The sequence below is a fragment of the Phallusia mammillata genome, chromosome 6 (genome assembly GCF_965637545.1).
Source record: "Phallusia mammillata chromosome 6, kaPhaMamm4.hap1.1, whole genome shotgun sequence".
In the NCBI taxonomy this organism is placed as follows: domain Eukaryota; kingdom Metazoa; phylum Chordata; class Ascidiacea; order Phlebobranchia; family Ascidiidae; genus Phallusia; species Phallusia mammillata.
Window position 1 is genome coordinate 25,520,843 of NC_137257.1, and position 23,559 is coordinate 25,544,401.

A 23,559-nucleotide genomic window follows, 5' to 3' on the forward strand; every position below is an offset into this window, starting at 1 on the left:
TGATTATTTCACATAAATACAGGATACTTAAAGTTGAACCTGTCAAATAAGTCACAGCTTTTGGCAAAATCTCAATACTTGTGTACGCTATGCACAGTTTTAAAAAATCTGAGCAAAAAAATCAGAGCCAATATTTGTGTATACAGCATAACTATGTTTTGACAAGTGCTCGTCAGGTTGTCAGACCACACAAACACTGGCTCTGATTTTTTTGCTCACGATACTAGTGATTCCGCAGCTTTTAGTAGAATCCCTAATTCCAGTGCTTTGTAGCAACTAAGTGGACTTCGTAAAGCTTAACATGTGCAACATGATTATGTCATCACTACAGCTCTACGAACAAAATCATTTTTTATTTTTTACGCAAGCTGAAGTAGACTATGATCCTTTACACATGACATAAACACATGTACAGCAAAACACTTCATACAGCTTCAAACTCCTCATAAAAATAATAATTAAAACAAGAGTCTTTCATTACTTACAAAACTAAACTGTGTGTAAAGATATATACACAGCACACATGCAACATACAGCACCTTGTCGCATAACTTTTGAAGAATAAAATGATTGTACTTTCTAATAAATCTTTACTTTATTTAACAACCATTTGATTATGGTTGCCTTATGACTGTTCTATGTGGTGAAAATGTGTTAAGGAATTGTTTCTGAAGTGTCACATTCTGTGCAGGATGTTTAAAACTTTAATTCAATGCTAAAAACATTTTAACTTGATTTTTGTAAATTTACAGAAAGCGCAGTTTTAGTAACTAATAATTAAATATTTGAAAAATGCGTTAACCAATGTGCCAAGGCTTCAAATTTAATCTTTCTAATGACTGCGATACCAAAAAAACAGTTGTATTGAATGAAATGGTCTGTTTTCTATCAACTCATAGACTTTTTATTTGCAATGTCCCGAATTGCTTGGTCAATGCTGTTTTGGTCGCTCAGAGCTATGAGTGTGGATTGATTTCCCAGCACACGATCTCTTATCGGCGCAACAACTTCGGGCATAATGGTAAGTGTAACAACGCCACATGATTCAGAACTTATTGGTACAACACCATAAAACAGACGTTTCTTGCACTCTGGTTCAGGTGTGTCTTTGTCATCTTTCGATTTGCATAGGTCTTGGATGTAAGTCTCATAAGAGAACAGTTTAGTGCTTTGCTTGCGTTCCAGCTTAACTGGCTTTTTGGAATTGGAATCCTGGTCGAAATGATAAACTCTCACTTCACATAATCTCGTTCCATACAAATTGCCATCTGTGTCAGCTTGTAGAATTATTCCCTGATCTGCTGCCTCTAAGGTTTGTTTCACATTGGGGTCTTTACCTAAGCATATACAATACCATAAAAATCAACCCAGTATTTCTGACACAATATGTGTAATATCCAACGAACAGAGTTTTCTTGAATTTGATAAAGTAAACTACAGCAAACTGACATCATTTAATCCAGGTCTTCGCCAGATTAACACAAAACTTGAGATACAAATGATTTTAATGTGGTAAGGCTTTAACTAATGGACATTGGTTAATCCAGAACTTTCCAATACATTTTTTTTGGTTCAAATAGGTCCAGATTAACCAAGGTTTACTGTAGATTGCCTGGAGTACAGGTTTTATATTTCTAAAGCAAAGTGTTTATTAACCAAAGTGAAGCAAAAACCTTCATATGTTGGAAACTCTAGTGCTGATGTCTTAAATTCCTCTGGCACATTTCCCAATGTTGTCAGGGTGAGATCAAATACTTGATGTACATCTTTTCCATATAACAGCCTATGTGCTTCTTTGAAATCAATAAACCATCTTTTAACAAGCACATTACTGTAGAATAACTGAACTGTGTACAAGGTTAAGGCATCTGCAAAACAAATAAAACCATTAGATTCTTGAACATTTTATGTGTTTAAACATACTTATGTTTATTCCAAGGCCAAAAGCATTCAGGTTTTGGTGAACCTTTGGCAAATCATTCATCTGTTGGAAGGAGTTTGCTGTAATCAAAACATTGTAGAAAACAATTTATATTTCATGGTATGAAATGTGTTTTCATTTGTTGCTATTGTATGACAAACTAACATTGCCCAGTATTTTTTACAGCCTTCTGAATTGGTTTAAACTGTTTATCTCCAAATCATAACTTTGTACGGCGATTATTTGCATACTTAAGAGCTGAAAGAGGTCTTGATGTTGCCGCCTTGTTTTTCACATTAAACTTGCTGCTATAAACAGTAAACACACTACAAATTGTCATTACACAACACTAAGCATTACTTTGCATTTCACAAAAGGGCAGCTGGTTTTGACTGGTGTGGTCCTGGGGCAGAGTTGGATGTTGCTGGTAATCATTACAAGAATATGATGTTTGTGGGATTAATTCACTGACTCCTTGTGTTTTAAACGACATATTTGAAACAAGCTGGGTGACGTCAGCTTCTTCAAACTGAATATTAGTCTGTAATATAAGAAATGTGTTTTAGATCACTTTTATTTATTAGTTAATTGGGGAAGTAACATCTTGTAAGACCAATGTCATTATTTCAAGATTTTCTTTTTTAGTTTCAAAACTATGATATTGTGTTTTGCCAAGTTTACAAACTGAAATTACTAAAAAATGTTGTATATAAAGAGCAGATTATGGGCTTACAGCAAGTTCCATATCTTCCATCAGTTGATTTTCGGGATTTGGAGTCGGATCTTGAACAGTAGCAACTGATTCTATGAACATACAAAACAGGAACATAAAGAGTTTGGCTTAAACATATCAGTTTAACTTTATTTACCTGATGCAACAGGTGAAAAGTTGGAATAAGCTGGACTTTGTTTGATTGAACCCTGGTCACTTTTCTTGCGTTCCTTTGCTTCTTTCACTCGTCTGGCTTTGGCTGTAAAAAATATTTGTATGTCGTCACTTTGCCACAGAAACTAACATAGATTCTGAATACTTGATACAGAGCATCGCTATTTTGATGCTTGGTGTTCAGCAAAGCAGGTGCACAAACTGACCCAAGCATTAAATTTGCACATTCATGCCCAACATGTGAAATTAAGTGTGTTTGTGCTTAAAAATGGCCAAGCACTCATGGAGAGATGAAGCATTAATGTAAGATGCTCAGTGTTTGACCAAACAGAACATTTGCACTTTTGGCCCATCACTACTGCTTTTTGCAAGTATGTTGCATGTGTGGCATAGGTTTAGGTTTCTTTTAGTTGAAGCAATGTAGCTAACATTTATCCGAAGACAAGCAAAAGATACAATGTCACTTGCCTTTGCTTTCTGATGGATTTAGCAGTTTGTAAACCCTGTAGTTGTTAGATTGTTGGTCCAACTTGTGCAGGTGTTCCATTTCTTGGAAATCGTTTGATTTGTGTAGAGCATTTCTAAAGTTGTCTTTCAGCTTTGACTTTTTAGTATCAGGATCCACCATTTTACCATTTCTTTCAGCCCAAAGCTAGAATGGAAAAAATGTTCAATTCAGCACATATAATATATTAGGGTCAGCAACATTTTGAATGTCGATTACTTTGTGATGTTAAGTAACAATAGCTTCAAGTGCTAGGATTTTTATGTGTAATGGTGGGCTGCGAGGGGCAGGTTTGTGCAAGCATAGTCAAAAAGTAGGTAGATTCATGCAAGTTCTGTTGTTTTTACATTACGTCATAACAACATAAACAAGCACTATAACTGTTCGAATTGAATCCAAAATATTTAAATACAAATCCCTGGCATGCCATGCATAGTCACCACAATTGCAAATCTTGTCATGCATGCCAGGGGTTGCTAAGCCTTTTTTAATAAGAGTGTAGTGTCTGTGTCATGTTGTTAAACTACATATGTATCAGCCTAGTGCACCACATCAATCAAATCACCCCGGTTGCCAACCTTGCCACATGTACTAGGGGCTGCGGACCCCTGTAATATAAGTTAAGTATATGTTTTGTTTTTATACTGTAAATACATGTGCCTGACCTACAGGAACACACACAAAACATTATGCTCAATAAGACAAATCAACAAAAACCTTGAACAGCTTTTCCTCGGCCTGTGAGCATTCTCCTTGTTTGTTCCAAGGAATTCGGATCAATGAGCTGTCATCAGGATCCCAAATAAGATTGGGAATATCTTTGTTCTTTAATCTTCTCAGCAACCAATGACGCATTGTAAGCCCTTGTTCACTTTCCAGCTCCATCAATGAAGAACTAAAAAGTTTATGAATTATGGAAAATAGGGTAAAGATATAGTGATGTGGAATTCACTGCTTGTTTCATGAATATATAAAGAGATGAGAGAATTTTTACAAAAAAACTTACATTTTTTAAATATATAAAGGTAAAATAATTCTTAAATCAGAAAACATTCTGGAGATTGAAATACTAACTTCATTTTAAATGTCAAGTTTTTCTTTGTTTCTTGTTTTCTTTGTTTCTTTTCTTGTTGATCAAGTTTAATAATCAAAGATTAAATTTAAATTAACAACAAGCCCTAAAAATCACAAATAGGAGTTATGAAGATTGGATAGAAAAAAAGAAAAAGTGCACTGGAAACTTAACACAGACAGTTTGTACAAATTTGAAACTGTACACAGAAGAGCAATACAGTATAAAGTATAGGTCAATTATTGTGTACGCAACTCGGTTTAAACAGATAAACACATTTTGTTACAAAACTATGAAGTGCACCATTTAAAAGCAAAGCAGTACCACCCAGAGCAATTGAAACAAAAGTTTTGGCAAGTTCATAAGAAAACTATGTAACAACTACAAGTATGCACATAGTAAATATTATCTTTGTGTAAGGTAAAATCTTTTTCACAAAATGCATATATCTTGAAAAACAATAATATACAGTGACTGTTTTAAGGTTCCAATGTGGTAAGGAAGGTATTTTAAGATTGCAAGTATACACAACAATCAGGTGAATGTTTATGTGCTTTTCATTTGCAAATGTTCCAAGCTTTCAACAATTCTGTCAACACTGTCTGGATTACTAAGTAGCACCATGCTACTTTTCTTTGAGGTGTCACAGCCCTGCATTCCAGTTTTGATTTGTGCAACAAACTTAGGTATTATTGTCATGGAAACAGTTCCGGAAGAAGCAATGCTGTGTGGCTCATTGCCAAAAAACAATCGCTTTGTCTCCAAGATAGGTTCGCCATGGTTTAAGAGCTGTAACATCAGCGTTTCGTAGGAAAATAGTTTTGTTTCTTTTCCCCGCTGCAACTTTACATGCCCTAAAGTGGGTGTCTCTTGGTCAAAGTGGAAAATTTGTGTCATACACGCTCGCGTGCAGAACAGATTTCCATTGTCGTCACTGCGTAAAGTCAAACCCTGGCCCATGTGCTTGAGAATAATTAAAATTTTGTTGTCAAGTCCTGCAAACATAATTACTAGGCGTTAAATCTTTGCCAAAAAAACAAAGTACTGATAAAACTTTAGTAGCAACATAACGATTGTTTGTTGATTATAACAAGTTAGTAAGAATAAAGCTGAAATTAGCAAAAAAGTTAGAGGGTATGAAATGTATATTGGCCTAGATATAAAAAATAAAAATGAAATATAAGTTAAGACATGGGCTGAACTATACAGAGTATTGTTTATGCAAAAGCTCTTGGGTGCTGTTTTAAATTAACAATTATTTTGTGGAAAATACTGAACAAGCGTTTCGTCCACCAGGTTGCATATTAACCAAATTTGTTAAATTTTTTTGTGAACAGTTGTAGTAGGTATTTGCCTGCACCAAAACAATTACTTTGTACCTGAGTAAGCAGGAAACTCCATTTCAGCCATCAGGAAATGTTTTGGAGCTGTTTCTGGAGTGTATCCATTGTCTGCCAGTTTTTGCAACTGTTTCTGGCAATTTTCGTGATGAAATCGTGTTTCAGTCTTCAAGTTTACTTCTTGAACACCAACAAGTTCTTTGTCATAGTACAATTCAATTGTGTAAAGTGACAGATATTCTGAAAGACAAAACAGGGTACTATTTTTAACAATATGTTATGTCTTGCAAACACAGTGCACTTTTTATGTCAAATATTGTAACAACAAAATATCTTTAGGTTTTTTTTTCCAAATTGATTTCACAAAAATTGAAGCTACTTACCATATATTGCAGATAAACCAAGCAATAGTAACATTTGGTAAAGAATGGGTTTGTTGTTGTCAGTGATGCTTGTGTCAACTGAAAAAAGTTTTTGATAAAAATATTGACACAAAATGTTTAATTCTTTAGGTTTTGTTATGGCGAAATCTTAGTGCTTTGTTGGTTTAATGGGAGTTTAAACTCATTGTAAGTTTGTACCTTGTAAAGTTTATTTATTAGTATTTTATTTGTTGTTTTTTTTTTTTGGTGGGGGGGTCAAATTAACATTGTTGGGATCAAAATACATTGACAGTCATCCTTTAAAAGTTCATATGATTTGCGTGAGAATCATCTACATACCAAATTCTTATCTATAGACCCAAACACGTAATTTACCATTGTTTTGTTGCACTGGGTATGAGTCCTGAATAGGTGCTTGGTCCTGGTCATGGTTTTGGTGAATTTCAAATGAATTTTCATAATGATTCTGACCCGCTAATAAATGTTCAATATCCTGGCAAAAAACAAAGTTATCTAAATGGGAGCTAAAATTTGAACAGTTCCTATTTAGAGATGTTCCTGTTATTGAACCTTTAAAGTTTTTGTTTCGTTTCTCCTCGGTAAACAGACAACACCTGAATACGTTATGCCCACAAGAAATCCGTCGTTGAGCTGCCTGTTTTGTTGCAAGTTTTTTGATCATTTTTAATTTAATTTTTTCGACTTTAATTTAGTTTAACCCATTGGGAACAACTGGGTTTGGACCAATGAAGTTCCTTTCTCAAGGAAACACAAGCAATCGACATGGGATTAGAACCTAAAACTTTGTGAACACAAGGCCAACCTTTTGGCCATCTTGGCAATAATAAGTTGTTGGAAGCTAATGCCAAGAATCTAACCAAGTAAGAACTCAAAGGTCAAAGTAATAATGTGCACATTCTTAAAAATTTTTAATGAATACATTCATACTGGGATCAGCCCTGAAGTGTCCATACAGACCAGCAATCATGGTATACTTATTCATAAATTATAGTACGCCAGGGGGTATGGGAATGCCTGGTTTGATTTGATATAATGCCTTTAATGGATTTGGCGTACTATGATTATTTAAAATATAACTTACATCCCATTCCATTACATCATTTAGACATTGAAACTCCACACGGCCTTTTGTAGTGTCTTGTGTCATCATATTTGGGCTTTCTGCTGCTAAACAATGCAAATTATTGGTGGTAATGCAAAGTTTGCAATCACTTTATACAAGGCATAGTTTTTGAAAATCATCTTGCCTTAATGTTTTTAAGTCTTAGCTAATAAAAAGAAATAAAAGACATCTGCCAATGAAACTTAAAAGATCAGCTTTCGGGACAAAAATCACTTGTGTTTGAGAAGTGTAACCAAAATCATTTGGTATTGCATCAACTTTGTCATATCCACATATTAAATTGTACTAAATGCATTTTTTCAATGTTTAGTCTTGTGGTTGTTAAGATTTAAAAAGACATTGCACACATTTGAAAAAAGTGCATGTGGAACTAAAAAATCCACATGCTTACAGTTTTAATAATGTAACACAGGTATTATTACTTGTTGCCGCAGAAGATGCTTGTGAATTGGTGGAACAATCGCTTTCAGCAGATTTTCGTTTTAGTTTTCTCTGTTTGTTTTCTCTGGCTCTCTTTACTTCAGCTAAAAATAAAGAAAAACATTCTGAAACCAGACAATGGTGTTAGTTAAAAAACAAAATACCACCTCTGCTTTCTTCTACGGTTCGCAGCCTATAAACTCTGTAGTTGTTGGATTGCTTGTTTAACTCGTGTAACTCTGGTCTTTCCTCGAAGTCATGTGATTTATTTAGAGTATTTCTGAAATTGTTTCTTCGTGTCGTTTTTCCACTTTCTGGGTCCACTTTGTCACCATGTCTTTCTGCCCAAAGCTGAAAAATTAAGTAACAGTAAAATAAATTTGGCAAGGTTTTAAAGTAATGTATTAGAGTTTATCTGTTTTGTGTTTGTAATGCTGGAGCAGGGGTCGGCAACCCCTGGCACACATGCCAAAGTTGGCATGCGAGGTGGTTTTTCATGGCACGCCAAACGGTTTGCGTGTTTATATTGAAGAAACAACTTAACCTGTTACACTGCTTGTTTATAGTTTTTGTTATTTCATTGTCTTAAAATTTAGCCTTACATGCACAAAACACTCTGCTTTCTCTTTATTATTGATATCTGCTGGCACGAACAACTATTTTTTAGAAAAAACGTAGGCACGCAAGGTCATTAACACACGGAAATAACCAGTAAATTGGCACGCGTCACGTAAAAGTTTGCCGACCCCTGTGCTAGAGTAATCATCGCTATGTTACAAAGGGCTTGTTATCATTTTTATTTTTTCTGTTACGCTCATATTGATTTAATTTTCCAGTACTAAAACTCAGGATAGTACAAATCTTTAGCTGACCATTTATTCAACACTTACTAAATGTATGTTTTAAATGTAATGTATGCCACTTCTAAGGACTGTGATTTTGTGAAACCTTATCTTTTAATATTTCATTGAACAAAATGCCCAAAACATAACCTTTAGTGAGAGAAGGATCAATAACCTACCTCAAATATTTTTAGATTAAAAACCATTACTATACCAGTTAAGATGAACATAAATTCATAACTGGGATCAGCCCTGAAGTGTCTATGCAGACCAGCGATCATGGCACACTCATCTATAAATCACAGTACGCCAGGCCCATTGAATGTGACATACCAAATCAGTCAGTCACCAAGCATTCACCACCATATGGCAAGGCGTAGGCTAGAAAAATCTAGCCTGCGGTGGGATTTGAACCCACGACAGGAGTCTTTCCGGGACTCGCGCTCTACCAACTGAGCTACACAGGCTCAGTGGAGAATCCGCCGAAAGTCGAATCACAAGCACCGTTGCCTGCCTCGTATGCTGCACACGGTGGTAAATGCTTGGTGACCGGCTGATTCGGCATGGCGCCTTCAATGGGCCTGGCGTACTGTGATTCATTACTATACCAGTTATTTATCTGATTTAATGTGGTTGTGTTTTGTGTTAAAATCATGGATAAGTCCATAATCATCTTTTACCTTAACGATTAACCTAATTGCAAAAAAACAAACGTCAACATAAACCCACCAAAAACAGTTTATCTTCAGCCTCTGAACTTTCCCCTTGTCTGTTCCACGGAATTCGGATCAATGAATTATCATCAGGGTCATAAATTAGATTCGGAATTTCATTTCTTTCCAACAAGTTTAACAACCAGGGTCTCAATGTCAGACCTCGGTCACAAGCCATCTGCAAAAATACATAATTTTAATCAAAGTATGTATAAAACATAAGTTGTCCAACCCATTGTTATGCGACAAAATTTAAGAAGTTTTACATAATACAGTGAGACACAAAATTGCATCCATGAGGATCCATCACTTAATAATGGGTTGGACTGCTTGTGTTTTATTTAGACTTTGATTTTAAAAGAGTCATGTTATTCAAACAGTTTAAATTTAACATATTTTACAATTTCTAAAGAAGCAACCATAGCACACACTTTAAACATAAAATCCAAAAGGAATTTTTAACATCATGATGGCTAATTTTTTTGGTAAGTATAAAATGGCAAGTCTTTTTCAATGCTCTATGTCCTAGTTTTGTACTGTGAGGAGAACTTAGCATAAACAGAACATGGAATTAGGTAATCTATCACACCACAAGTAAAAAAAACAGGCAAAATATTCTAATATTATCAGAAGTTGAATCTTTTGCAATGTATATTTTTTTACCTTTAGAGCAAAATATGGAGAAAGTTGAAAAAATTTACCAAAGAAAGTTGCTTGGTTCAGGAGTGTTTGAAAATTCAGTTTTTAACCTCTTAACTTTAACAAAGCTAAAATGCAAAAACACAATATTGTTACTACATGAAAATCGCTTCAAGACACAAACAGCAACAGATTGTTGTTAAAAGTCAGTAGCATTTGTGAATAGCATAGTTTAAAAACATCATGAACAACTAAGCAGATTGAAAAAAGAAATTTGCATCATAGCTAAAGTACAGATCACTTCGGTTAATTGCTTCATAAATTTAAGAAATTTAATTAAAATTTACTTCAAATTTAATTTGCAACATGGTAAGGCTTGAACGTCAGTATACCTTGGTCTTTGCCTAATCCAGACAAATTTTTTGGCCCAAATGGGTGCGAAATAATCAAGGTTAACTGTTACTGCAATCACAAAAACGGTTTAGAAAACTATGAGATACATTTGTGCAGTTGACAAGTAAACACAAAAAAAAGTAACAATTCCAAAAGCATATAATACATGTCTACAGTGAAGGAATGCAAAAATACACGCATACTAAACTTTTTGAAAAATATCTAAATCATTATACAGTAAAGCAAAAACATGACAAATAATACTGTAAGTATGACGAATAATAGAATCTAATATTTACACAACTTGCTACTTTCAAGATTAATGAATACAGTAAACTGTGATGTGTGATGCCAAATTTTTATTAAAGCTTTATGAATGTCCCTATTTACAAGACAATTCAGTGTGATCTGATTTTAATGACCCTTTAATGATGACCCGTCGGAGTTGCTTTACTTATAAGGAGATTTCAATAATAAGAAAAGATTTACTATGTCTCTATTTACATTTTAATTTTTTTTCAAACTTACACCCATTTTATTTTACAAACAAGTGTTTGACAGTGTTTTAGTGTTGTTATTTGGCTCCCAAATTCATAGAATCAGTTTGGCGAATCAACCAATCCACTGAGTTTTCAATGCTATACGCTGGTTGTGTCATATCGTTTCCGATGACATATTGCATTATATCATCAGCAAGTACTGGCATAAGAGTGATACTGACCAAGCCAAAAGAATCATGATGCTTAGGTCGAATACCGATATGAAGTCTAACTGTAGAAGCAGGAGTTGTGGTAGCTGGGTCGTTTTTGTGTTGAATACACATTCCAATGAAAGTTTCATAGGAAAATATTTTGGTTTGGGTTTTTCGCTCGAGCTTTATTGGTTTTTCATTTTCGTTGCCTTGTTCATAGTAATATACATGATCTTGGCAAAGTCGTGTAACAAACATGTTTCCATTGTTGTCCATTGATAAAACTACTCCCTGATCAAACTTCCCGAGAACTTCTTCAACCAAAGGGTCTGTACCTGTTATAAAAATGAATAATGTCAAATTTAACAAGGCATGCAGGAAAGCACTTAAAAGCAAGGTTTCCGTAAGGTTTCCTAGCCCAGTTTTTATAAGTTGCAAACAAATTTTGGCTACCATGGTAAAAATTACAAAATTTAAACTGCCCTTTTTTGTTTACTTTGTCTTAAAGCTACTTTTAGCAAACTGAAATTTGCACAAAATATTACAACAGCAGGCAGTTCTGACTTTGAATTGAGTACTAGCACACAAAAACTTGGTCCAGCTTTGATGAAAAAGGTGGACAAAGTGTTTATCAAAAAACTGTAATAGCAAAATTTGTTTGCAAAAGACAGTCACATTGTGGTGGTTAATACACAAACCTTGAATTTCTGGAAGTTGAGTGGATAAGGTTTTAAATTCTGAGGGCAATTGACTGCGCACAGCAAGGATGCCAAGTTTTTGGTCCATTTCTGGACCATAATGTAAACGATGCTCGTCATTCAGGAAAACAACCGTCTCTCCAACTTGATTTTTCCGATAGCGCACAACAACATGACACTGCCATATTTTTGAAGCTAAGAAACAAAAATATTTCCTTGTACTTAGTTTCCTAAACTCAATTCTTTTTACATGCAAATACATATCTACAGAGTTAGGTGAGGTAAGCTGCAGACAGTGCAGACTGTTTCGAGCTACAAGGTTTCATCAGTGCAGCTGGTGACAAGAGATTGCCTGTATGAGATAATGTTACATCAGTCTAGTTTTACCAGCTGCATTGATGAGACCTTATGGGCAGAAATGTACTGTCTGTAGTTTTATTTATATGTCATTTGTTTAACTCAGTCAATTAATTAGCTAGTAGCCATCTTTCGGCACTTCAGTTGGGATCAACAAGCTAAAAAGCCATTCCTAATCTATTTTGTTTGGTGCCACAACTGGGCATTAACAACAGAAGTAGTTCACAATGCCCAAACAACTGTTTAGGAAAGAAACAAAGTTATTTTAATGCTTTTATAGTTGGTGAATTTAAGTGAGACACTCATACAACTTACCATCCATTCCTGGTTGGGACATGATGTGTTGGAAAATAGACCCAATTGAGTTGCAAACTTCACCTATAGTTGAAAACAATATAGCTAAACTTTTTCTGTAATGAGTGTACTATTTTACAACACACCAAAAAAACAAGAATATTTGCATTGGCCAAGGTGAAAAAGTCACACATTTGTTTTTAGTGAATGTGTATTAAAACAAAGTGTTTGGTTGAACAAACCTGAAATATAAATCAGTACACTTACCATTATTTGGTTGCAGAGTATTGATGCTGTCCCCTGACATGGCATCATCATGCATCACATGGGGAACTTAAAAAACAAACAAATATGTTTAATAAATTTGTCACTGTTTAAACATTGCAAAAAAGTTGGATTAAGTAACATTTATTAAGCTTAAGTAAAAAACATTTGCACAAGACAGAGTATTCACTAGCATCCAAACAAAAAAATAAATAAACCAAAGGTAAATGAAATAGTTGCAATAAATATTTACCAACAGTTGGTTGTTGTGATTCTAGTTCCGTCAATAATGAATCCACAAAATTTGAATCTAAAAGCACATTTTTTTATATGTCATTTAATAAACATTAAATGTGTAAGGTCAATAGTTTAAATTTTTCACGTTTTGTTTCATAAAATTTTATGTTTTCCTTTAGCATGCACTGATACCAATATTTCTAATTTGCTTTGCAAATGATAACTTAGATTTCTAATTACATTTGACATGAAACCTCTTTGCCTAATTTAGGTCCTTTGAGTGTTATAGTATTTGGAAATGGATAGACATAATTTTGTTCAATTGCAAATGTCTGGGAATTTTTAACCTACCCCCTTTATTGAGCATCATATTTTCCCCTACAGGGAATTCCCCAGGGGCAGTTTGAAAAAGTTCACTGTCCCTTTCATCTAATAGTTGGTCGAAGTTTGAAACTTGTGAATGGCTAAAGCTGGAAGCATCACTATATTGTAGATGATAGGTTGACTGGGAATTGTTTGAAACTGGGGAGACCTGAGTGCCAGGCCCATTTAACAAAGGAGGCTGCAAAAACATAAAAAAGGTTACATTTCAGTTAATCGGTCAATATTTAGGTGGATAAACTAGCAATTTTAATACTAACTGTTTAAAAATACAAGAACATACACATTGGTAAAGTATATCTGTTATGATGCATTAAATATAGACCACAGTAGTAAAACATTGGCTTGACAAATGTATGTGGGCTTTAACTTACAATAAATACAAACACAATTTCTGTAGAATATTAATTTGGTTTTAGTATGATTTACCACATACAGTATTTCTGACATAAGTTTTTTATTTTCTTAGAAATTTGAAAACAAGATATGTACTTGTACTTCAATTTCTGGCAACGGAAAAAGTAAATATTGTTTCTTATGTTTTCTTTTGCAACTTTTTTATTGCACTCAAAAATACCTGGTTAACTTCTGCATAACATTCATTTCCCTCTGCACCCAATTGTTGCCAACTTCCAGGATAAGAATTTAGTCCACTTAATTCTATAGAGAAAATGTATCAATTAAATCTTAAAATGCAAGTTGAATGTCAATTTACTATAGCTGCATCAAAGCTAGGATTCAAAGATCTATTTTTAAATCAGCTCATTGCAGTCATACCCACCCACAACAATGTGTACCGTATTTACTCGATTGTAAGCCGCCCTCGATTATAAGACGCACAAACGGCAGCTAAAAAACAATATAAGCCGCGGCTTACAATCGAGTAAATACGGTATATGCTTTTTCAAATCAACGGTAAATTTAAAAAAGTACTGCGGTTTGTATTAGAGTTACAAACAAGCTTTTAAATAGATATGTTGAACTGTATTTCCTGTAAGAATGTTCAGTGTTGCTCTCACTAATAAACAAATTGTTTTTTCTTTTAAAAGGTGAAATGAAGATGCTCTGGTTTTTTAACTTAAATGAGTTCAGCTACAAAACAAATAATTATGGAAAGGAAAGTTAAAACAATGGAAATCAAACATGTACATTATTTTTAAATTGTGGGGATTGTGATTACCTGGAGTAGCTTTACAACAATGCGAAGTTGATTGTACTTCACTTTCATTCACATGCGAAGGTTTTTGTTCAATTTTTCTCTTTTTCGAGTTCTTTTTTTGCTTTTCTGTGAAAAAAACTATAAGGTTGCACATCCTAAACAATAAGCAAGAAACAAAATCACTATGTCGGTGAAGTTTAAAAAGGAAATTTTTAAAAGAAACTAACAAAATAAGAAGGAAAAAGGGTTCCTATGACCTACACAGTAAATGGTGTCAATATTACACTAACAACTAGGTCCAATTAAATGTGAACCATTTTTTAACAAGTTTGAAATACAACATCACTGTTTTGAACAATTTTTGTTTCTTGTCACAATTTTTGAACCTTTAGCTTCTTTGTGAGTCAATCTTTTATAAACTCTGTAGTTTCCAGTTTGTAGCTTCTCTACTCTGCGTTCTTTTACTTCCTCAAAGTCATTGGATTTGCTGAGAACACTTCGAAAGTTGCTTTTGAGTTTGGCCCAAGGCATTCCTGGTTCATAAGTTCCACGGTGAATGGCCCAGGCCTAATTTAAATTATATATTTCAAAAACTGCCTACATACAAAATATTTAAATGTGACACATGTTCAGCTTTATATTTATGATTTGTATCATTGTAAAAAATATTAAAAGTGATGCTGGGCCAAAGCCATTTTTTTAGTTCCAAGCAGTTGGTCAATGTTGAAGCAGTTCCTCTGTGGTTCATACCTTGTTGTGGCATTTAACAGTTAGTGTGTGGCTTTTGTGCTTGGTGCTCCTAAAACAATTTTGTGAGTGCTGTGATGCTCTTTTAGCCAACAGTTCCTGTTTTGTTGCCAGTTGCATGAGACATTATGGGTCGAACAGTGTTCAGTGCCTAAATCAGTGGTTCTCAAACTTTTTTTGTTGTGACGCCACTGGATAAGTTTTTTGGACTTGCGACGCACCAGCAAATAAAAGTTAATGAGGAAACTTTTTATTAAAGTTGAGTTAAATGATACAACAACAATAAGCCACGAAACGAATATTCTGCGACACCCTTGGAAAATTCAAACAGCGCACCAGGGCCTCGCGACACACAGTTTGAGAACTACTGGCCTAAATGTTTCCTGGTTCATTTAATTAAAATACCCATCAAAAAGCACTATACTTTCCACAAGTTGCACAGATTCAGTGTGGCACCCATAATTGCCATAAATCACAGACAAAAATACTACAGGTGCACTTTTTCATTAGTGGTTTTTGTATAACAATAAATCATTTATGGAGCCACCCAAAAACAAGTTACCAACACAACCGAAATCGTTTTAAAACCTTAAAAAGTTCGTATTCCTTCTCCCAGTTCGGATCTTGATCTTTTTTGTTCCATGGAATTCGGAAATAAACCTGTTCCACTGGATTTTCCCATCTCAAGTTCAAAATGTCTCTCCCATCCAACTTTCTACTCAGCCAAGGTCGGAGTGAAGTTTTAAATTCAGACTCTGGCTCCGACATTTTAGTTCTGTATTAAAGTTGAAGTTTTTGGTAGTTAAGAAAACTTTTACAGGGTTAATATTTTTCTGCTCTAGAGAGGTCTAGAATCAAAATGCTTGAAATGTTCTACTTGTTCTACTTATTGTTTTTTGTTTAGGTTTATCTGTTATGATGAGTTAAAGTAAGACCGAAGATTTAAAACAATGCCATTACGAATGCATTGTGAGTTTACAACAATTAAAAAACCTTTCCAGCAAAATATTTATTAGGGCTTCAGTTGATTTACTACTTACAGTATTGCTTACAAAAGTTTTACATTTTCTTACCTCGTTTTGGAATACCGCGCCCAAAAGCAGCTTCAAATAATCAAATGGGCAATTTCGGAAAAGGGAACCTAGCTGGATAAAATCGAACGTTTCTGCGTTGCAAGCCGTAATTCCGGGTTAATTTAAACCTTGTTTGCGTGGGTGAACGCGTACTTTCCCTTTAGCTTTCTTTGCGCCTACGCAATGTCGCTACCTGGGCTGTACACATCGGTTAATTGAGCCGGGAACATTGAAAAAACACCTGACGGTGAGAAAATGTTTTCGCCCGTGGGGATTCCCCGTATTTTGTCAATAATGCCAGTGACGTAATGTGCACTCGGCTGAAACGGGAAGCTTGCGTCATATTTCCTTGTTTAAAACAGGCCTAAACTGTGGTTTAGAACTAAACTGTGGATGTGATGTGTTCACAATATTTTTCAGCAATGTTTATGGCGATTTAAATGTTGGCGATTGAACCAGAACTCCAAAAAACATATACCAAGATCATTTTAGCTTTAACTTAACAAAATTATGTAGTCCTTTTTACATGATTTTTATTGTGCATTGACAGAAAATTCGAATTAAAGCATTTGTGCCTTTAAAACAAAAAAAAAATAAAAAAAATATTTTTAAATCTTTAACGTATCATCTATGGGTACGCTTAGCCATGCATCAAATAACAGATTACGTAGCGGTACAGTTCACATTTGTTGGCTAATTGACTCACACAATTTTGCTAGTTTTTAAGTTTGGATGGTATTTTGTTAGCTTTGTTTAGAAAAAGCGCTTTGTACAGAAATAACGTTGTAGATCAGACAAATTTGTTTTTAATTATGTTTTTTAATCAAAGTTCCATCCATAAATGCATTTTGAGTTGAAAACCAACACAAACGTTAGTTTGGTGTTTTTGATTATTTTTTTAACATTTTAAAGGTTTAGTTGAAAAAAATATGGCGTCTACATCGCAAATTTGTGTTGACAAGCATTTATGCATTTACCCTGCTTATCTAAACAGCAAGAAAACGCTTGCCAATGGACGTCGTGTGCCCAAAGAAAAAGGTTGTGAAAACCCAACTTGCAACGAAATTAAAGACGTTTGTGCCTCAGCTGGTCTTAAACCCATCGTGGAAAACAAACTCTACCCTCGTGAACTGTACAGAGGCGATGCACTGTACCGAGGAAGAATTCGTGTGATGCTGAAAAACCCTGATGGAAGTTTGGTGAATGATATGATTCCCGACAAAAAGTCGCTTTTATTGTATCTTGGCTCCATGATTCCGAAACTGAAAACTCGAACACAGAAGGGCGCCTCCGGTGACAATGTTTCTGGGCAAAGTCAGTCAAAATCAAAGAAGGGACAAAAGAAGCGAAGATAACTTCTCAATGTTTTGTATGTGATTTGGTGAATGGAGAAAACTGCAATTGTTGCAGAGATTTTGTTTTCTAACTTTTTCTAAGGGATCGTTAGCATTTGGATCACATTTTCAGATTAATTTTAAGTGCTGTTTGTAAAGGTGCAATTCTCTGTCTTAACTGTTGCAGGAAATGCAAGTAAACATTAATATTTGACTATTCTGCCACAAAGCACTGCATTTTTTTCTTGTTTATTCAAACTAACATGGATGTTTATAAATTTTAATTGATCAACTATGTTGGGGGTGCAAAACCTGTCTGCGAAACTCAGTCCTTGGTAAAGGTTGTCTGGCTTGCAGAGACGTTTGGAATTGGAATATGGATGATGTCAAGCCAGCTAAACCAATTCAGTGCTCGCTATTTCAAATTTCTGTTTCTGAGCAGCATAATGTGTCCATTTCTATATTTCTGCAACGAAACATTGCTGCTAGAACTGCTTATGAATTTTACTGGTACATGTTGACTCAATATAGATGTGTTTTATATGTAACAACATTAAGTCAATTTGTGTCATATGAAAATGCACCTGTGTAATGTTAATTGTATTTGGCCTATAATGGATAAATGTTGCACACACCTACACTATTTCATGTATGAAAGTGTGCTGTCTGATGCAAAAACGTTGTCCAAACCAAACATTTTTTTTCATACTTTACTGTATTGTGTTTATTCAAAGAAGTGAAATAAAGAACAGCAAAAGAATTCCTTGCTAAGTTATTTCCCAGCTGGTTTACATTCAATTAACCCTTCTGCCCACAGACCGATTAACATATCAAGTCCCAAATGAACAGGAGGATTAAGTTTTTCCACTTCTATAAATTCATTTCCACTCTCTTTCAACTTCTTCAGTGGTTCCATACAGCTGATGTCAAACCGCAGTCCACTTGGCTGAAATGAAAACCACTGTTAAATCAGACATTTACTATACAAATGTCGAAAAACCAGAATTTATACTTGTACTCTACACATAAAAATAAAACACTCAGTTTATTGCTTGGTGAATCTATGACCAACCTCGTACTGTAGATTAAAATTCATGAAAAATATTAAATCAGTTGTCCTTAAGGTTTTGAGATTTGATATAAAACCAAAGTTAAGAGTTTTCTATGGCAGGTTAGTCCAAAAGATAAATTTGAATTAGATAAGTGAGAAATAAACTAGCTGTGGGCAAGTTTAGTAAAGGCACCATATGCTAAAACTGTGCTGGGTTCTAGAGCAGATTTTTCTAGCCTGTGCATTGCCAGATGGGAATGCTTGGGAGACCAGCTATTTCAGTACAACGCCTTTAATAGGCCTGGCATACTAAGAGCCCTATTGGGTTCATACTTTGTCAGTTGGTTTGCCACTTCACATTTACCTTTGTAACCGGGTCACCACGCATGTGATTTTCTCTCTTATTGTTTGTTGAAAAGTAAATGTACATCTCATCTTCGTTGTCAGTTAAATTATTGTTGACGTCACAGTCCAATAGTTCTTCATCATCTTCATCAAGAGGATCCTCATCATCATAAAGTCCTTTACCTCGTGAAATTAACATATGGTCTGGATGCAGAAATCTGATGGAGGACTTTTGACTGGGAATTTCACCTACCAAAACATAAGTAACCATTAAAATGAACAAACCATGTGTATTTTAAGTAGCTTAAGTAGCTCAAATTTAGTTTACCACATAAGTGATTTTATTTGTGTATCAGTTTTATGCGTTTTGGACAGTTTGTTACAAAAACAAGAATTACCAGTTGGTTCTCCTTTGTGTTTGAAAGGAGGGAGTCTGTTTGCAAAAAAATCAGATGCCATTGTGTTGCTTCTTTCACATTCCACTAAATTCTTCGTAATTGCAGATTTTGCAGCATCCAAGATTTCCAAAAACTGTTTTGAAAACTCTGCTGTTGTCACCTGTGACAAAACAGCATTGATTGCTACTTACTATATTTCAGTTTACAAAAAAAAAAAATATATAGCATAGTAATACACAAACAATATTTTTGGCTAAAACAATATGACTATGAAGTGCTGTTTTGAAAGTTATTATACAAGTATTAACATGTAATTTCTTGTTAATAAGGGTATATATTTGTTTTTAACCAAATCTTTTATGTTGAATTAAGATTCCAGCAGCCAATGCACAGTTATGCTGTCAACTAGCAATATTGCTTGACCTTATCAGTATACTTCAATGGCAGTCCTCTTCGTAGCACACTTTGTTGGTCTGTGCACCGGTCAATTAGATGGGGCAATGTTGTCACCAAGTAATCTCCCCAGCAGTGGTTCTGATATGTGCTGATTGTAATGTGAGTCGACATGCCACAACCTGAAAAAATTGTACACCTAATTGTGACCATTTCTAAAGCAACGGCAGGTTTGGGTTCATTTCGAGTTGAGTTAGGTTTATTTCGTCGGTGATACAAATCGTAGCAGCACAATTGCATTAAAATATTCAACAAGCCAGAAATAGCTGCACAACATTGAGACATTATTAAGCATGACAAATTACAATTAGTGTAAAGAGTGTAAACATGCTGCAGCTACCGTTATTTAGATGTTCAAGTTTTATTAAACAATGCAAAGTAACTTTTATATCGGGCATATAATTTTTTGTTTTTCAACCTTCTGAAATGCAGTATATATACCTTCTTTAACTTTTGCTTGGTGCACTGTCCCTCTTGGAAAATACATGAGATCACCAGGTTGCATAGTTAACTCCATGATAAGATCAAGCTTTTCCATAGTTTCCTTGTCAAGATCTCTGCTGCATTCTCGAGCAAGTTTTTGAACAGGACTATATAGTTTCCAATCTTTGCAGCCGCCAAGTTGCAAGATAAACACCTAAATATGGAAAACATTTATATCTGAATCAAAATGAGTACAGTTGTCTGTATGTTTTTGAAATCCGTTTGATATTTTAAGTTAAGGTGTTTAAAGCAAGAAGTAAAGGTGCTCCCATTTTTTACTGTTGGTTGACTGGCAAATAACCCTTGGTGTTAAATACACTGGGCAACAAAAAAATATTTTTTTACTGGTGTCTGTAATGTTTTAATTGATTTTGACTAATTCTAGTGCCCTGATTTCAAAAATGCAATCGGTTTATCTGTATCACATCTAGTTTTCCTGTTATGGTACATTCACGTTTGAAAAACAATCTATATGTATACACTATAGTGAAACTGGTTTCGAGTATTTTATTTGGAATTAACGTTATTGCAAGAACAAAATTTTGAATTTAATTTTAAATGTAACAGGTGGACACTCCTAACAAACAAAATTCAACACAAAAAAACAACAAAATGTTTCAAATTTGTAAGTTATCAGGTATATCAGGTATAGGCCTACACATGTACTTTGGTAACTTTCGGAACAAGGTGGCAGCAATATCGTCCTGTTTAATTGACCAACAGCAGTTAGCCAGGACCACATTATTCCCTCTTCCCTGACACGTTTCGTTTTACTGATATCCTGTTGGGACCTTTCAGCTTAATTCTTATCATTTATATCCCCTACGTTTTAAGGGAAGTGTAGCTTTATACTCATTTTCGTACTGAATTTTTCAGACCGCTTAATAACTTAGTTATGTACTCTTTCTAATAATTTCAGTCCCTTTCTACTGTTTTTGTCCATTACTGCAATATTCCAGTCAACATTAGGTAAGTGGAGTCTATTGCTTGTCCTAAACCCCTAAAGCCACATCGAAGTGTGCAAGATATGCACATTTGATACAGATCTTTTTTTTCTTTTTAGTTGTGTTGTATGGGTATTCACCAGTAATGTGGCATAAAACATCTTGGTAATTCATGCAACACCTTATAGATGACCTAGCCACTATTAATTTTAGTTTTACCACCTTGCTTTACTAGTCTGAAAATCACTCCATAAAACATGTATAGTTTAAAGTTACCGCTAGCCTGCACCAACCATTTTTAGACAGAGCATAGGCATAGAACGCATATTCATGCTATCAAACTGACTGCACTGTAGGAAATTGATGTGTATAATGTAACAAAACTTTAACAAACACATAAAAGCATGATTTTAAAGTCATTGAATCAATATGGTCATAAATTTTGATTTTGTAAATAACTTAAAAAGTTGATCTGATTGAAGAAAACCGTAATGATTTTTGTAATCAGCACCCCAAGATTAGTCAATATCAGTTTTAACATTAAAGACACCAAAAATTGTGTTGGCCAGTGATATCAGAGTAAAAGTTTACTGCCTAAACAAGTGAGTTTTGGTTGCCACCCCTTTGAAATGTTTTTTTCCCCAACTTTCTGCATTCTTAAGAAACTTCATTCACACCCCTAGGAACAGCGCTTGTGCCACTAATAAAAACGCTGTTTTAAATAATGTTTAGGGTTTGAAATTTCACCTCAACATCATCATAGTGAGGAGCCAGACCCTGTGTGCCTTCAGGGGTCATGTAAATGTTGGATCCAACCAGACAACCAAAGTAAGACTCCAACTTTTCTTGTATCTTCCAAAGTTCGTCATGAAATCTTTGTGGCTGATGAAACTGCATTGTCATTTTGTTCAAGTTGAAAATATTATTGATGTCTTGCAATCTGCACATAATTTTCAACCAGTGTTTTGCCAAATAGTGCATTTTCAATTTCCAACAGCTTACTCTGAGTAAAGCTGCAGACAGGGTACACAGTTTCGACCAATAATGTCTCATAAGTGTAGCTGGTGATGAGAAATTGGCTGTATTGGCTAGTGTAGCCACCTTACAACACTCAAGTTTGTTGGGTGCACAGGCTGAAAAGCCATGGTCAATCTCTCATCCCCAGCTGCACTGATGAGACCTTACAGGTCGAAGCAGTGTGCATTGTCTGCAGCTTTTCATGTAATGGCTCAATGCTTATATATTCACTTGTGATTTATCAAAGCATTAAAACATAAAAAGAAAATACATAGAATGGCAACATTTAAAATGTTGTTGTTTTGAATGTTCCTAATCTCCACACCAAACACTGTTTTAGGCTAGACAACAAATGGATGCTTACTGAACGACTCCTTCTGCTTGATAATCCTCACGATTTGTCCCATCGTATTTACAAGCATTGATGTCCACTTTGTACGTTAGTTCATGAGATTCTACAATCTTTTCTAAGATTTCAAGGTTAAAAAGTTTTTTGAAATAAGATTCCAAATTGGATCCATCTTCTTTTTTATCCTAAATACAAAATGCAATGAAAAAGATTGTGAAAAAATACAAAAGTCACAATTCACAAATATTAATGTGTTTACCACTGTCTCATTTTGCCTGGTACTAAATGGAATATGAAGTGGTTTCTTTTCCCAGTAATCGTTGAAAAATGTTTCCAAGTCACACACAGGAGACAAAAGTGATGACAAAAACTTTTCAGGATCTGAAAAATTTAACGGACATTCTTGCAACGGAATTTCGTTCAATGCTGAATTTCCCTTTTTGGTTTTCTTCGCTTTTGAATGGACAGACGCTAAACGCTTTGTTGACTTTTTCTGGCTCTTCAGTTCAGATTGCTTGTTCGCTGGAGCATTTGGCTTGTCATTCGTTTTTTTGCTTTTGCTCGAAGGCATAACGAAGTTATACAACTTCCTATGGCAACAAAATATTGCAATGTTTTTGGGAACAACTATAGCATTAACAGTTAACACTTCGTCTGTATTCTCGACGCACGTGACAAAACACTCTTTTTAACACACGTGCGATTTCCAAAGTTTGTTTACGGTACTTGTGATTTCTTTTAATTTTATGTTTTAGTAGTAAAGGCATGTAAAAGTCAATATATTATTGCCAATATTTGAAGCAGCATCAAAATAAATAATAATATATTTTCAAAATTGAATTGTGTTATATCTGTCACATAATCACAAACATGTATTAAAAAGTATCTTGGTTAAAAAATTGGACCTATATCAGAAGTTACGACATGATTTTTGTACAGAATTAATTACTAATGCAATTAAATTTCAAGAAACTACCCACGTGGGATAAATTATTACGTCACTATGTTTTAGTGGAGCGTGACTAC

At 34.6% G+C, this 23,559-nt stretch overlaps 5 protein-coding genes and 1 non-coding gene across 8 annotated transcripts; 1 reads left to right on the forward strand and 5 right to left on the reverse strand.

The window, feature by feature from the left end:
* Positions 1-334: 334 nt before the first annotated feature.
* Positions 335-4,489, reverse strand: LOC145232087 (interferon regulatory factor 4-like). The gene is made up of 9 exons (XM_080096598.1): positions 4,387-4,489; positions 4,030-4,207; positions 3,276-3,459; positions 2,791-2,892; positions 2,655-2,725; positions 2,282-2,462; positions 1,924-2,001; positions 1,674-1,868; positions 335-1,337 (listed from the first exon to the last, which is right to left on the reverse strand). The coding sequence occupies exons 1-9, from the start codon at positions 4,389-4,391 to the stop codon at positions 889-891; spliced, it is 1,443 nt and encodes a 480-aa protein (XP_079952724.1). The 5' UTR covers positions 4,392-4,489; the 3' UTR covers positions 335-888.
* Positions 4,490-4,491: 2 nt separating this feature from the next.
* LOC145232089 (uncharacterized) lies at positions 4,492-9,993 on the reverse strand. Of its 3 annotated transcripts, none has more exons than XM_080096600.1 (9): positions 9,928-9,993; positions 9,243-9,404; positions 7,839-8,022; positions 7,674-7,775; positions 7,210-7,295; positions 6,483-6,600; positions 6,108-6,185; positions 5,764-5,964; positions 4,492-5,379 (listed from the first exon to the last, which is right to left on the reverse strand). In XM_080096600.1, exons 2-9 carry the CDS (start codon positions 9,402-9,404, stop codon positions 4,931-4,933), a joined length of 1,380 nt encoding a protein of 459 aa, XP_079952726.1. In that variant the 5' UTR covers positions 9,928-9,993; the 3' UTR covers positions 4,492-4,930. The 3 variants fall into 3 exon arrangements, with proteins under 3 accessions (XP_079952726.1, XP_079952727.1, XP_079952725.1); XM_080096601.1 differs by having other exon boundaries at positions 7,210-7,292; positions 9,890-9,947; XM_080096599.1 differs by having other exon boundaries at positions 9,890-9,947.
* Trnas-gga (transfer RNA serine (anticodon GGA)) lies at positions 8,907-8,980 on the reverse strand. Its single transcript has one exon. It is a non-coding gene; the product is annotated as a tRNA-Ser (tRNA).
* LOC145232086 (uncharacterized) lies at positions 9,994-16,463 on the reverse strand. Its single transcript, XM_080096597.1, has 11 exons — positions 16,160-16,463; positions 15,675-15,861; positions 14,726-14,906; positions 14,361-14,465; positions 13,758-13,840; positions 13,151-13,361; positions 12,816-12,872; positions 12,566-12,631; positions 12,320-12,382; positions 11,648-11,842; positions 9,994-11,284 (listed from the first exon to the last, which is right to left on the reverse strand). Exons 2-11 carry the CDS (start codon positions 15,852-15,854, stop codon positions 10,833-10,835), a joined length of 1,593 nt encoding a protein of 530 aa, XP_079952723.1. The 5' UTR covers positions 15,855-15,861; positions 16,160-16,463; the 3' UTR covers positions 9,994-10,832.
* A 576-nt stretch (positions 16,464-17,039) lies between these two features.
* Positions 17,040-18,253, forward strand: LOC145232136 (signal recognition particle 19 kDa protein-like). The gene has a single exon (XM_080096646.1). The coding sequence runs from the start codon at positions 17,089-17,091 to the stop codon at positions 17,512-17,514; it is 426 nt and encodes a 141-aa protein (XP_079952772.1). The 5' UTR covers positions 17,040-17,088; the 3' UTR covers positions 17,515-18,253.
* On the reverse strand, positions 18,005-23,552 carry LOC145232131 (ribosomal oxygenase 2-like). The gene is made up of 8 exons (XM_080096642.1): positions 22,793-23,552; positions 22,549-22,718; positions 21,915-22,107; positions 20,182-20,377; positions 19,711-19,862; positions 19,288-19,447; positions 18,909-19,138; positions 18,005-18,439 (listed from the first exon to the last, which is right to left on the reverse strand). Exons 1-8 carry the CDS (start codon positions 23,102-23,104, stop codon positions 18,266-18,268), a joined length of 1,587 nt encoding a protein of 528 aa, XP_079952768.1. The 5' UTR covers positions 23,105-23,552; the 3' UTR covers positions 18,005-18,265.
* Positions 23,553-23,559: the final 7 nt, after the last annotated feature.

What these genes read in the sequence shown, in the direction of transcription:
- LOC145232087 (XM_080096598.1), bottom strand. An exon ending in TGGAAGATATGGAACTTGCT is followed by an intron (nt 2,463 to 2,654) that starts GTAAGCCCATAA and finishes CTTATATTACAG; the next exon opens with ACTAATATTCAGTTTGAAGA. An exon ending in AGAGTTTCCAACATATGAAG is followed by an intron (nt 1,338 to 1,673) that starts GTTTTTGCTTCA and finishes GTATATGCTTAG; the next exon opens with GTAAAGACCCCAATGTGAAA.
- LOC145232136 (XM_080096646.1), top strand. Translation starts at nt 17,089, where the DNA reads ATGGCGTCTACATCGCAAATTTGTGTTGACAAGCATTTATGCATTTAC.
- LOC145232086 (XM_080096597.1), bottom strand. Translation starts at nt 15,854, where the DNA reads ATGTCGGAGCCAGAGTCTGAATTTAAAACTTCACTCCGACCTTGGCTG. An exon ending in AGGAATACGAACTTTTTAAG is followed by an intron (nt 14,907 to 15,674) that starts GTTTTAAAACGA and finishes AATTTAAATTAG; the next exon opens with GCCTGGGCCATTCACCGTGG. An exon ending in ATCACAACAACCAACTGTTG is followed by an intron (nt 12,632 to 12,815) that starts GTAAATATTTAT and finishes TTGTTTTTTAAG; the next exon opens with TTCCCCATGTGATGCATGAT.
- LOC145232089 (XM_080096600.1), bottom strand. Translation starts at nt 9,404, where the DNA reads ATGGCTTGTGACCGAGGTCTGACATTGAGACCCTGGTTGTTAAACTTG. An exon ending in CTGAAGATAAACTGTTTTTG is followed by an intron (nt 8,023 to 9,242) that starts GTGGGTTTATGT and finishes TTAATTTTTCAG; the next exon opens with CTTTGGGCAGAAAGACATGG. An exon ending in ATGATGTAATGGAATGGGAT is followed by an intron (nt 6,601 to 7,209) that starts GTAAGTTATATT and finishes GTTTTTTGCCAG; the next exon opens with GATATTGAACATTTATTAGC.
- LOC145232131 (XM_080096642.1), bottom strand. Translation starts at nt 23,104, where the DNA reads ATGCCTTCGAGCAAAAGCAAAAAAACGAATGACAAGCCAAATGCTCCA. An exon ending in CTCACTATGATGATGTTGAG is followed by an intron (nt 20,378 to 21,914) that starts GTGAAATTTCAA and finishes TTCCATATTTAG; the next exon opens with GTGTTTATCTTGCAACTTGG. An exon ending in GTGGTGACCCGGTTACAAAG is followed by an intron (nt 18,440 to 18,908) that starts GTAAATGTGAAG and finishes TTTTCATTTCAG; the next exon opens with CCAAGTGGACTGCGGTTTGA.